The sequence below is a fragment of the Branchiostoma lanceolatum genome, chromosome 3 (genome assembly GCF_035083965.1).
Source record: "Branchiostoma lanceolatum isolate klBraLanc5 chromosome 3, klBraLanc5.hap2, whole genome shotgun sequence".
In the NCBI taxonomy this organism is placed as follows: Eukaryota; Metazoa; Chordata; class Leptocardii; order Amphioxiformes; family Branchiostomatidae; genus Branchiostoma; species Branchiostoma lanceolatum.
Genome location: NC_089724.1, coordinates 9,289,606 through 9,302,836, shown reverse-complemented (window position 1 = coordinate 9,302,836; position 13,231 = coordinate 9,289,606). Strand labels below are relative to the sequence as shown.

The following is a 13,231-nucleotide window of genomic DNA, read 5'->3' as shown; positions in this document are numbered from 1 at the left end:
TCATTCCATCGCGATCGGCGGAGATTTCGACTGGTTCCGGGGGTGGGAGGTCATACATGCGGGTACGTGGGGTCATAGTTCGCATCGCGCGGGAAAACAAACCCAAGCCGCACGTCAGATCGCTCTCTTACAACAACAACAACTTTTCATCGTCAACAATGCCCAAGAAGAAGGATAAAACTCCGTCAGCAACTTCAGTTGGTGGCAGATGGCGCGATGAGGAGACCAGGGTCCTCATCGCAATCTGGGGGAGAGAGGAGGTGCAGGCGAAACTGGGGAAATGTCACCGAAAGAGGGACATTTACCGCACCAAGTGACAATGTCTAGCGGAAAAATAGACACAAAACAAGGACAACAACAACAACAACATTTACCAGATGATCGCCGATAGCATGCCTCAATCGTGGTTCAATCGCGATCGGATCACGGCGTACTTTAATCCACTTGGCGAAAAGCAGTGTGAACGCAAAAGTTTCTTTGCGTTCAATCGCGATCGGATCGAACAATCGCGATTATACTTCAATCGCGATTGAAAAAAATGAGTGTGAACGGGGTCTAATTGAACATGACAACTTACCTTAACCCTTTTCTTAAACATGATCATTAAAGTTACTAGAGGGAAACAAAAGTATAAAATTTTTACATGCTTCTTCAATTCACCACTGGAATGTTTGAGAAAGATTCATTTATGACTTGAATGAAACTTGCGATAAGTAATGCTGAGGCTTAATGTCTATCTTCTGTTGGTACAAAAGCTAATCAAAAGGGAAGTATAAGCTACTACTAATACTTTAATAGTAATACTAATGCAAAAATATCCCAACACTGCATACCACAGATTTCAACTAATACTCAACAAAACTAGGATAGAATCAGTGTCAATATGATGGAACTAAAGTACAAAACAATAAACAAAATTATGAAGACAGTTTGTATAAAGAGGTGTTCTAACTTGCATCCATTCCTATTGCAGCTGCCAAACGTGGGTACTTGTCCTCAGAGCCAGACAAAACTTCTTCTAGGTGGGGAATCTGTAGGAAGAATAAGTTGGAAATAAACAGCATTCATTCATGCATCATACTATTCGTAAATTGCATTTTCTGATTTGGTAAAGAAATTCAAGTACTAAAGTTGAAAAGGGAACAGAATCCATGTACTTTCAACAACAATTTTGACTGTTTTATGCATTTTCTGACAGTCGGTAGGAAAATTATGATTCATGAAAAAACACATGATAAAAAGTTATTGAAATGAAGACCATACCAGTGTGTCATCGGTGTGGTCCTGTAGTGCCAGTACCATACTTTCTATCTGGTCTCTTGTACAGCCATTCAGATATCCTGCAACTTGGCTCTCACCCTGTAAGGTACAACAAGTAAATGTACAGTACAAAGAAACCACAACTTTCTGCCTGTCACATTGATAATCCCCTTTGTTTTTAGAAGACTGCAGACAGCCCTGAATGTTGCTAATCCTTTTATCTGTGATCCTGTCTTTGATTTTGTTTGCCAAGCTTTATTTATATGCTTTAATAGGTCCCAATTGTAAAAAGGGGTCCCACTGGGTAGTTGACGGGCTGTTTTTTTGCACTTTCGAGCGTGACCCTGTGGGGCACCCTGTGGCTGGCGGGCTATTTTTGGGCCAGGCGGGAACAACAAATCATTTTAAGTCAGAGTTAAATGCAATGCAGGACCCAGTAATAAATAGGTGCTGTGAGCTAATCGTGCAAACATCGGCAGGTCCCTTTCTGGTACCCAGCAGTCTGCCAGGACAGATGTTTGGCTTCAGGGCCCAGACAGGACTACACCTCCTACGGGCAACGGGGCAATTGGGACCTTCGCATCATAGGCTTGGTGTGAAATTGCAATGACTTAGTTCCACATCAGCATTTTTTTAAACAATCGTACCTTTGGCAATGCCTTGACAATGTCTGCCAGAAATTCCACCGTCACACTATACAGCATATGTACTTCCATCAAGTTCCTCACAACTGGCACGGCATCTTGGGATTTCCCACAATCCTCTGAACCGCCAGCCTCCATATCCTGAGACTGACTCGTGTCTGTTCTAGGGCTGCCCTCCGCACAAGTTCTCCTGCCTGTTCCGTTCACGTCCGACTCAGATTTTTCTTCAGTTCTGTGCCTGGTGGAACGTGGGGTTGAAACTGGAGTTGATTTCTGACTTGCTCCTGCTACAGCTAGAGTCATACTTGTCCTGCGATCTTCCTGTATCACTTCAAATAGCTGCATGACACACTCAACACAACAGGAGTCTGAAAGCAAGGAAAAAAGAGATGTAAGAAAAGTCATCAAGCAACATGACAGTAATAGCAAAGTAACACTTTGACCTGAAAATAAGAATCCATAGCCAAATTTCTAAGGTATGCTATCAATGTATATCATGCTATAAAGTACATTACATTTGTACTATACTATAGTATATCATCAAGTACTACTCTCCTTTTAAAAAACTAAAAGAGTAGCAATCTTGGTAAAACTTCCAATTTTGTAGTATCATCATGCTTTTGTTTCTGATTTTCATTGCTATGCTTGCTGAGTATCATTATTAAACATATTAAGTTATTGCATTGCTAAATTTAGAATAGCTGTAACTATTGTTATCATTTCTGTGACTTATTGTTGAACATTGAGTTTGCACTTTGTGTCAGGTTAAAGTTCTACTCAGCTCTATTAGCTGACACTAACAAGGTGAACATATACTTGTTCATCTGTGAATCAGGGTTTTAGGAGCTCAGGGGCAGGAAAGTGCAAGGTACATCCTCCTTTATATCTGTTATATTATGGATTTAGGAGTAGTGACTAGAAATCAGTCTTTTAAGTAGCAGGAGATTTTTGAGTGACAAAGCAAGCTATTTTGTGACTCTCCACATATTGATTTTGAACCTGGAAAACACATGATTGAATATGTATACAATGTACATAGTGTTGATCAATACATGTGCAGAAAAATCTCAAGGTACTAGGTACACTAATCTGTACACCAGCACTTTAGTTTTTTGGTGAATGCTGCAAGTAACGGGATATCATCAAATTGTAAACCTTGAATTTGTGATATTACATTGTATGTTTAAATTTAAGGTGCGGTCAAACATAGTGGCCCAAAACCACTCCTTGAATAAACAATCATATATCAACATCAAATGTTATAAAACAAACCGGTGCTCCTTTGCAGGTACAAAAATGCTGTCCGAAAGTTACGTCTTCAAAATCTTCAGAAAAGCTAGCCTTCAGCCGTCATCTCGTGAACCCAAAGGTCCCAGAGAGGGCACAAGAAGTTCTGACAGCACGTATAACAATACCGACCAGGAGGACAAAATCAAGATGCAGCAAGCAAAGACCATTGTAGAGGATACAAAAACAAACAAAAGAGCAAGGCCTCTGACTAGCCTGGCAAACATGCATGCCTCAGAAGGCTTGATGGAGGAATGCCTCCGAAGAGTGGTCTCACTTGAAGCTGACGTAACAAACTTGTGGCAAGAAAATGCATCACTAAAAGCAGATCTGTCCATTTGGCAAAAAGAATCGGAAAACATGAAGGAAATGGTAACAGACATGCAGCAGGAGATGAAAGACTTGAAGCAGATGTTTGAGCTGTTTAAGACTTCTCAAAGAGATCGACAGTTTGAGAGTGAAAATGTCCAGCAAAGGTTATACCACCTGGAATCAAAGAGCAGCTTTGCTCAAGCCTTAACTGATTCTACTACTAGTAGTACTCGTGCCATTGTAACAACAGGTACTTCTCCTGAAAAAGGGCCTGCCAATTCAACAGATAAAGCAATGACACATGAACACAGGAGGAAGCTAGCTTCGCAGCAGCTGAAGAAGGACTTGCACCTTGGCATAGTGTTACCTGCCCTAGAGGAGGCCAACATCATCACCGCTGAAATGAAAGAGAGGATTGACGGCCGTACTAGCAAGATGGAAAAGGTCGACGAGTTTTTGAAGATTTTGCAGACAAGGGGTGATAAGGCATTTGAAATATTTCTAAATGCACTGAAGGAAGACCCAGGGTCTGTTCATCTGGTTAAGGAGTTGGAAGATCCAGCTCCTCAGGAGGATGTGTAAGAAAAATCACCTCGTCCCCTCAAATTGAACAGAAGTAGGTATGGCCAATTCTATGTAAATGATTGTGTACTTCTAGTATGTCTATGTTCATCACATGTAAAATATGAGTAACATTAAACACAATCACTGTAAGACAGTGAAGATCTATACCTATCCATCTGCAAGTAACAAGCTTTGTACGGTTACAATAGTTCTTTGACTTTATTGAAATAAATTCATATCTGTCATGAGGACAATACAACAATATATGTATAATAAAGAAGCTTTTAATTACTTTATCAATGTGAAACAAACATAATTCCATTTACTTTATGAAGTAGCATTATCCAGCTCCTTTGAAATCTATTTAATTGGTGTGACATTCACAGCTTGAGATTTTTGGAATACTGTATATACCATCAAAATTTTTGTGTGGAAAAGCCTACATTGTATCTCACCAAGTAACTACATTGCAATGTTTTCCTTTAAAAAATGAAATCTTGAGACTATTGTTTGTATATCAAAATCTGCCGGTGTTTGCCTGGCGTATTGATTCCTAGTCAGTCTCGAGCACAGAGAATGTTTGCCGTGCTTGGAGAAATATTTCTTCTTGAATTTCATGTAACTACAGGTAGCATGCGTAGTCTAGTGGTTAGCGACAATGCCTCAGTCTGGACCAAGCTTACCCAACATGCATCCTACTTGAAAGAGTCACAGTCTTTGGGACAGGACATTAAGCCATGGTGTTTATTGTGCTTGTCAAAAAGAGCTAGGAAAATTTCCCTGGTACAAATAAACGTGGAAATACCATATATAGCGTCTGTCTTCTCTGTCACAAACAGTGGAAGAGTAGCTCAACTATTCATTGAGTTAGTTTCAGTTAAACTGGTTCGAGATCACTGCCTTTCACTTGCTTTAGATGATAGGTAGGGAAGTATGAACTCACTTTTCTCCAGGAGAACTAGTCCTTCCTCCCCAGCTGAAGAGAAGAGCACATTGAGTACAGACATGGCGGAGGCCAGACTCCTCTCCCTGCCCCCCACCGCGATGACGTCCTCACCACACACCCTGGCCACATGGGCTGTCAGCCGCGGGAACAACACACCTGTACACTCCACTGGACAGGAACACATTGGATGGTTTTAAAATGTGTGGTTTAGGATATACTTATATATAAATGTATGTAGTATCGAATAAATTGATTCTTTGTACACAACCAAGTGATTTAGTCCATGTTTCCGTGACCATCTACCACATTCTTTAGGGCAATTCTGACTGGTTCACATTGCACTGCAGCACAGGTACGTGTCACGGCTTATAGTTAATAATAAACTACGCACAAAAAGTTTGGAAACTTAACTTTGGTCGATCATATCTCCGTTGTTTCTTGATCAATTTCAATGATTTATATATCATAACAAAGCTTGTGTGATTTTCTTTCCCATGCTACCAAACTTGATATGGTTGTGAATTAATACAACGATCACCAGACCTGCTTATGCGAGCAGGTCACATGAAAAAAGTGCCCAGATTACCCTACTGATGTCAAACGCTCAATTCAGTAATTTTTTCTTCTGCTGGTAGCACGTGGCTTTTGTACGAGGGTAATATGAAACTTGAATCAACAAAACACATTAATATGAAAGCCAAGGATATTCTTCATCCAAACAAAAAAAAATGCGTAAAGGAGCCTCAGGTTATGATGAAGGTGGCTTAATACTGAGTACACACGCCATGCACTATCACCACAGCCCGGCACATCCTCCTCATGCTTGTCACAAGTTTTGTTACGCGGCCCCTGGCTATTATTCCACAAGGAGTCGTCGCAGGTCGACCAGTGCTGCTCTGTTGATCATGTTTGCATGCACAGCTCGCCCAAGCTGATCAGTGAGTCTGAGACTGTGTTCAATTGTGTTGAGATCTGGGCTGCAGAAGGGCCATTCTATCCTCTGTATTCCTGCATCCTGGAGGTGGTTTAAAATGACTCTCATTCTGTATGGACGTGCATCATCATCTTGCAGATCTTGCATATTGCAGAAGTAAGGATCTTGGAAATGTGACTGGATTGAGAAAGGTGTCTCTATGTCTTGACACGTCGAGGTTGCATAGGATGATTAGTCTGGTTTTTCCTCTGGCAGTTAACGTTGTACTGCCCCACACTATGACACATGGCACTGACTCCAACAAAACAATCAGTCAGTCCGACTGTCTATCTGTGCAACAGTCAGCGTAGGGTTCTCCTCGTTGCCCACACTTTCATTTACCCATCCAACATTCTAAATAAATCTACTCTTATCTGTAGCTGTGAACATAACATTCCTCCACACACTGTTCCGTTCACGTTGTGGACAACACCACCACAAATGGGTTTGGCGCTGCGCTGACTGTTTGACACTAGCATGGAAATTTGGGCACTTTTTTTCTACAACCCACTCGCGTAAGCAGGCCTGGTGCTCGCTCCATGAGATTGCAATTATAATGAGTTGGGTATCATAGGAAAGAAAATTACACAGGCTTTCCAACGATATACAATGCATTGAAATTGATCAAGAAACAACGGAAATATGATCAACCAAAGTAAAGTTTCCGAACTTTTTGTGCGTAGTTTATAAGTTATACTGTGTTCGTTTGAATAAATCCTTTGGTTGTGTACAAAGAGTCTTTTTAATCAGTGACTTACCAACCTAATGGAACTATTCACGGATGTATATAGTATCATGATTCACTGTAACATTTGATGTAACAGTTTTATTTTTTGGCACACATTTTATGTAACTACTGTATTCATGACGGTAGCCGATTGTTTCATGGGCAATGTAATAAAGTCGATGATTTAACCTATAGCACACTGAAGTGGCAGTTTGTCACCCAATTCCTTATTAGTTAAAGAGTTAGGCAGCAGAGAGAAGGTTGAAAGCTGTGTCTGATGTAAAGAAACCTGGCTGCAGTTCTATCCTTCATTGCTAGGTGTCCTCAATAACCTACTTACTTGCTTCAAATTTACCCACCTAAAGCCTGCACTCCGTTTTCTGTAGTTGACAGCAGTTGTAGACAGTGCAGGTATGAATCTACAGTCAGCTCCTTATCTTCACTGTAGCAGAAAAATATGATTTTAAGATATTTCAACATAATAGCATTGTGAGCTATCTTTTTTCTGGAAGCTTGGACCACACATGCTTATGTTCAACACATTCTATTACAACATGCAGTCAAAACTGCTAGAGAAGATCAGTCAGACGAACCAATAAAATCTGGTTTATATGGACAGGTGTTTGCTATAGATGCTTGTTGCTTGTGTCAATAGGAAAAAATATATAAGGGACCACCAAAAAGTGGTCATGTTGGCCAGCTACAGGTGGTCTTTATGTAGAGGCGGTCACTTGTACAGGTTTGACTGTGGTACTCATTTTAGACAACACTCCCAATGACCCTATCAGAGATCTAGGGATAGACAATACAATACGTAACTCTCAGAAAATCAACAGAGAAGACATACATTTGTTTCCATAGGTCTGCTATCAATATTTGCTCCTAAGCCATGATAGCCATCTTCTCCAATTATGCTGTTTAGGCCATGATGATTTGATTATATGGATGACATCGGCGCGCATCAATTTTCACCCCAAAATAAAAAAAAGTTTTCGACCATCCTGTAAATCGTGCAAAGCAGCTACAAAATGAGCAAATATATGCCGTGAGTTGCAAAAAGAAATTTCGGAAAAAACGGATACTAATGTCATAGAATTCCAAAGTCAAAGATGAAGATGTGAATGAACAAAAATGAAGAATCCATTCATTGGTATACCATTCTCTGTGTGTTAAGGCATTAATGTTCAACCTTTTTTTTATTTGCACGCTCCCATCAGTTTTGGGGCTCCCCAGAGGATGTCATCCGTACAATTAAATCAACATGACCTAAAAAAATACATCACAACAGTAGTGAACTGCCCACCCTGTCTGTTTGATGGCCTCGTGTAACCCCTGTACAAAGTCAGGCGTCGCCCAGGCAACCAGCAACTCTTCATCCACATCCAGGACCAGGTCCAGCAGGGAGCTCAGGTTATGTAACAGGTCAACTGGAAAACAACAAAAGTCATACATATCAATCATAAATCATCATCATTCCAGGGTGTCATTTCTCGTAAGGAGGAAGCCCTCCCTTGACTGCCTGCAGTCTTTTCTTAGTCTCGTAGTTCTTGGCCATGTAGGGCCCAACTAGTCATCCTCAACTGAGGTGAAGCATGATGCTTTTTCGTCTAGCTGGTAGTAATGTAATGCGGCTTCCCTACAGGCCTACGGCTTGCGTTTTTGGCCAAGCACACTGGGCCACCCCTACTCTTCTCAACAAGCATTTGGAGTTCTTTTACGTGCATACACGGAGCTACCGGCTTTACCTTTCTGTAACTCTTTTCCAGATGTGTCCAAACCCAGGCTGCTAGCTCTACTGAATTTAAACCAGATGTGGCTAGACATTTATAACATGCAGACACTACTGTACATGGTCAAATGTATCAAGAGAAAACTTAATTAGAAATCAGTTGTAAAATATAGCCTATTAGACAGCTTGAAGTTCAGCAGCTTAAAGATAACTATTTTACTACAATACATAAACCATATACATGTTCTAGGCACATGCAGATTTCTTCTAATGTAAGTAAAACAATAGCAATATACTCTGTTCTACATTAACCAATATAATAGGTATACTATAACATAGTAATATACTAAACTGGTTATTACACAGAGTATCTGTTGTTGAAAAACATAAGACAAAGCGGAAGAAGAATGTAATAATTCAGACAGTCACTGATTTTCCAAAGAAGACCTCACCATTGGTGGAACTCTGTAGCATGAACAGAATGGCAGTGTAGACTGTACTATCCCTCTTCATGGGGGTCAGCCAGTTAGTTCTGACGTCTTTGTTGGAAACACAGGTGTGGATCAATCTGAAGTAATGCAGAGATATAAACAATCTTTATTGACACAACAAAAGTACAGCGACTTTCGTAAGGTCTTCTACAACTATACATGAAAAAAAAAAAACAAGTGGATACAAAAGAATTAACCTATGTACAAATACATGTATATGGATAATTCAACATGTTGAGTTTAACATATCACTTATATATGTATAATCAATATAGAGTCACCGTGTGTTATGTTTAGAGCTAGAGACAAGCAAGTCTTGAAAGTACACCTCTAGCATTAGGACATGTTGATTTGATGACATCCTCTGAGAACCCCAAAACTGATGCGAGCGTGCAAATAAATAAAAAAAGTTTGACACAAAATGTTGCCTTCATTATGAAATCTACATGGTCAGGAAGGATTAACAAAACTTAACACACAAAGTATGGTATACCGGATAATAGATTATTCATTTTTCTTTCACATCTGCCTCTTTGACTTTAAATGGATGAAAATTGATGCGCGCAAGGATGTCATCCATCTAATCAAATAAACATGGACTTACTACACAAATGAAGCAGGGCACATGTAGTTATAAAGGTGAGAACAGCAAAATCTGAAAGAATAAAGACGTAAAACAAACCTTGTTGTTTCTACGAGAGTGGGGGCATCAGGGTCTTCCAGCAAACCTAGGATAACATCTCTGGATACAGGAAACAAGGAAGAAATGGTACCATTGAGTATACATCATCATAACTACATACACATGTAATACATGTAGTACAATAGAATAAAATGAGATAAATACATGAAGTATTTCCACCTGCTCAAGTCCATGGTGCCTTGGTAACTTAGAACCCGGTATTTTATCTGCTTAATGTGTAATTTTTACAGCAGATGACAGCTCTTTTACCTTGATGGTTACTTCTTAGTTTAAATGGCATTACATATTTCATTTCACATTCTTTCTGGCAGTATATGTTCAGGCTGAGGAAAAACACAGGGACATAGAGAAGTGATCTAGTTAGATGTAATGTATGTTGTACTTACACTAGTTTTTCATTGTTACTGATGTCCTTACAGATTTCATCACAGCACGCCATGTTGCCCAGGATCCCAACACAGATTTCCTTGTGGAAGAATAAACAAAAATAGTCATATTGATGATAATGTCTTCACCTTCGTTTTTTTTATCAAAGACGTTATTCATATCTTGATGGGAATGGTGCAGTTCTGCCTTACAGCAACATTCAACTTGAACCCTGAATATAAATGGACAAGGGCCATTTATCACCCAAAATGACCATAGCGTGTCCAGAACATGAGATATCAAAACCTGAAGTTCCTCTGCAATACCATAACATGCCCCTAGAGGGATTGAGATCTAATCAGTTTGGGGTCTCATAAAGACCTACCCACATACCAAATATTAAGACAATCCACTAAGGCATTCTTGAGTTATTGTGTTCACACACAAACAGACACACGCAACCAAAAACATTATTTTCATGCATTTTTCATGCATAACTGGTACACTTCCACAACATTGAGATAAACAAGTACATATTGCTATTTAGTTGCATACTAACAGAAAAACTTATTTTGCTAAAACAGAAGGCAGATTTGCTTGCATTTTTTTGCTCAGTGTGTAACTTCCCCAGGTACACATCATATACTCACCGTGACTCTGGGAGCTCGAGACTTGTTGATGACTCCCATAAGGATATCTACTGCATGGAATTCTTGCAGGAAACGTCCAACATCCTGTATATAAAAATGTAAGTCAGGTTCTAGAAGCACTATTTCAGCATTCCATCAAACAACATAATTAACAAATGTACCATGTCCTTGATACATCTATCAGTATGAGTTTGTATAGTGCAAGGCCACAAGGACCACTTCTGGCTTATGACTTGTGACATTAGCCAGGTAAGCAAACACATTGTACATGAACATCAGTCTTTTCCAAGAGTTGCCTACTGTCAGACTACCCTGATATGCAATTTCAGCCATTTACAAAGCTACGAAAATTGACATAGGGTGCTATACACCCTTCTACAGCGTGGCTACCTCTAAATTTCTGGGGAGAACAATGTTTAGCACTTTAAATAGCGGAATGAAAGCTGTATATGCAACTACTTTTAAAATTTTGCCCCCTACTTTGTTAATGGACATGTCCCACAGTTTGCATAGCTCATTCTCCAGCTCCTCATCAATATCAATCCCAGCAGCCACTGCTTCCTCTTCTCCTCCTCTCCTGACTTCAGTCTGCTCTTTCTTCTCTACTTCCTGTAGAACAAAAAAGAGGGGCACAAATTTGCATATTGTTTATGGTTACTGTGCGTTTGGCTATCATCCTAGCTAAGCTTTTCCCTCGCTCTCCTTGCAGTTCGTGATCAAGCATACAATAGGAGCGAGAGGAAAATCCATCATGTAAGTCAATCCACATCGACCTCAATGAAAAGCTAGCCTCTACCAGGTCCCTTGAAAAATTGTAGAAATTGGCCAAATAGAGGGCTAACATACCAGAGAAGTTTGTCCACTATAGAAGTTACAGTTTGCGGCCTCTAGCTGGCATATTGGACGCTCTCTCCGCAGCAGACACCCTTAGCATACTATTTGGCCAATTTCTACTATTTTCCCAGGGAGTCGAGGAGCCTGGTAGAGGCTAATGAAAAGCTAGTCTGTATAACACAAACTCCAGTTGTCCGGGGGTTTCTGTCCCCTCCAAGGCGGTTACAGGGCGGCAAGCCGTTACAGGAGGCTTGATTGAAATCAGGCTAATGAAAAGCGGCCTGCATGCCGACTTGAGCTTCTCATGAATAAACAAAGGTTCAAACATCAGTTCTGACCTGAATAAGGTTCATCAACGTGGTGAAGAACCAGTGTTTGCTGTACGCCGTGTCTCCGATGTTGTCGGCATGGAGATCCACGCCCTCTCCTAACATCTCTGCAGGGGGCGGGGAGGGGTTCCTGGTTGGGATCCTCCGTGGGGACGGCGAGTTGTCTGGAGAAGGTGGGAAAGTTAATAGAGTAAGTTATAAATGCAGAAAGGTTTGCATGGATTTGATTTCGTGGTAGGGACAAAATGGAGTGTTCGTGGTGGTTTTGAGTTCGCGTTTGAAACAATTAAGTAGCCCTACAGTCACACAATGGAACGGCTTTTCACATCGGTTTTAAGTTCGCAGTTAAGAGTTCATCACGAAAACCGCGAGCATAAAACCACCGCTAACATTTTTGCATTTACAGTAACTAAAACTTACGAACTTATCCAACCAGTTGAAATGAAGCCAAAGTTCATAATCAACTCACAATGTTTGGAGAGGTAAAGAAATGTTGAAAGCATTGATTAGTGAGATATAAACAAATACAGCATATGATTCAAAGTAAGCAAGTGCAAGGTCAAAGGTGAAGTCCCATAAAACATAAACAAAACAAATTTAATATTGCTATGCAAATCACTGACAGGATTTGGACTGCATGGTCAATACACAAGAAAGGGACCTTCACTTCTGACCTTGCACATGCGTACGTAGAACCGTGAACGTCCTTCTGTTGATGATGATGATCATCATCATCATCTTCATGCCATACATGTATGAAGCCCTTCCATGGTGGTAGCACTGAATTGTTACACCAAACCTCCTTGTTTACACCAACAACAATCAATATCGAATTACGAAAGAAAATTAAACAGCACGCACACCCATGTAATTTTTGTCAAAAGGAGCTACCCAGAAAATTTAGTCAACATTTGGATCCATATTCCATACACAATTTTTCGTCCAGAAAAGCTCTCTTCCTCTCTTCTTTACGATGTGTAAATATTGTGTTTACCTTCACTAGACATTTTAGAGTCTTGCAGCACCGATTATTGTCCAACAATCACCACTGATGAGAACATTTCCTTGCAAAAGGACTTGACAAGGGGGAGGGGGGCCTCAGCACGCGGCCATGCCTCGTTCCCAGGTCTGAGTTGTTGTTGTTTACATAAATAAAGTTTGCTGCCTTATCTATGTAAATTTATGCAGGGTCACACACAAAAAATAAATAAACAGATAAACCAATCAGAGGGCACATAACGGGGGCTTGGGACTGGGTGTGACCAATCAGAGGTAAAAGGTGTTGTCGAACGATTTGGGTAATACCACTTTATCAATATAGGTAAATTCTTCAATTCTATTTTACGCAAAAACAGAACATATATCAATAAAATTTCATCAATTACTATATTAATATTAGTATTGAATAATTTATGA

At 40.2% G+C, this 13,231-nt stretch overlaps 1 protein-coding gene across 1 annotated transcript; it reads right to left on the bottom strand.

Annotated features, from left to right (window-relative positions):
* Nucleotides 1-624: 624 nt before the first annotated feature.
* LOC136430079 (protein saal1-like) lies at nucleotides 625-13,042 on the bottom strand. The gene is made up of 13 exons (XM_066420365.1): nucleotides 12,810-13,042; nucleotides 11,825-11,979; nucleotides 11,133-11,261; nucleotides 10,653-10,736; nucleotides 10,023-10,102; nucleotides 9,616-9,675; nucleotides 8,895-9,010; nucleotides 8,017-8,140; nucleotides 7,073-7,155; nucleotides 5,011-5,181; nucleotides 1,908-2,272; nucleotides 1,264-1,359; nucleotides 625-1,031 (listed from the first exon to the last, which is right to left on the bottom strand). Exons 1-13 carry the CDS (start codon nucleotides 12,820-12,822, stop codon nucleotides 948-950), a joined length of 1,560 nt encoding a protein of 519 aa, XP_066276462.1. The 5' UTR covers nucleotides 12,823-13,042; the 3' UTR covers nucleotides 625-947.
* Between the last annotated feature and the right edge of the window lie 189 nt (nucleotides 13,043-13,231).

Excerpts from the sequence above, each read along its gene's own strand:
- LOC136430079 (XM_066420365.1), bottom strand. Across the intron at positions 11,262-11,824 it reads CGTTGATGAACCTTATTCAG|GAAGTAGAGAAGAAAGAGCA; the intron begins GTCAGAACTGAT and ends TTTGTTCTACAG. Across the intron at positions 5,182-7,072 it reads AAACGGAGTGCAGGCTTTAG|TGGAGTGTACAGGTGTGTTG; the intron begins GTGGGTAAATTT and ends GTTCCTGTCCAG.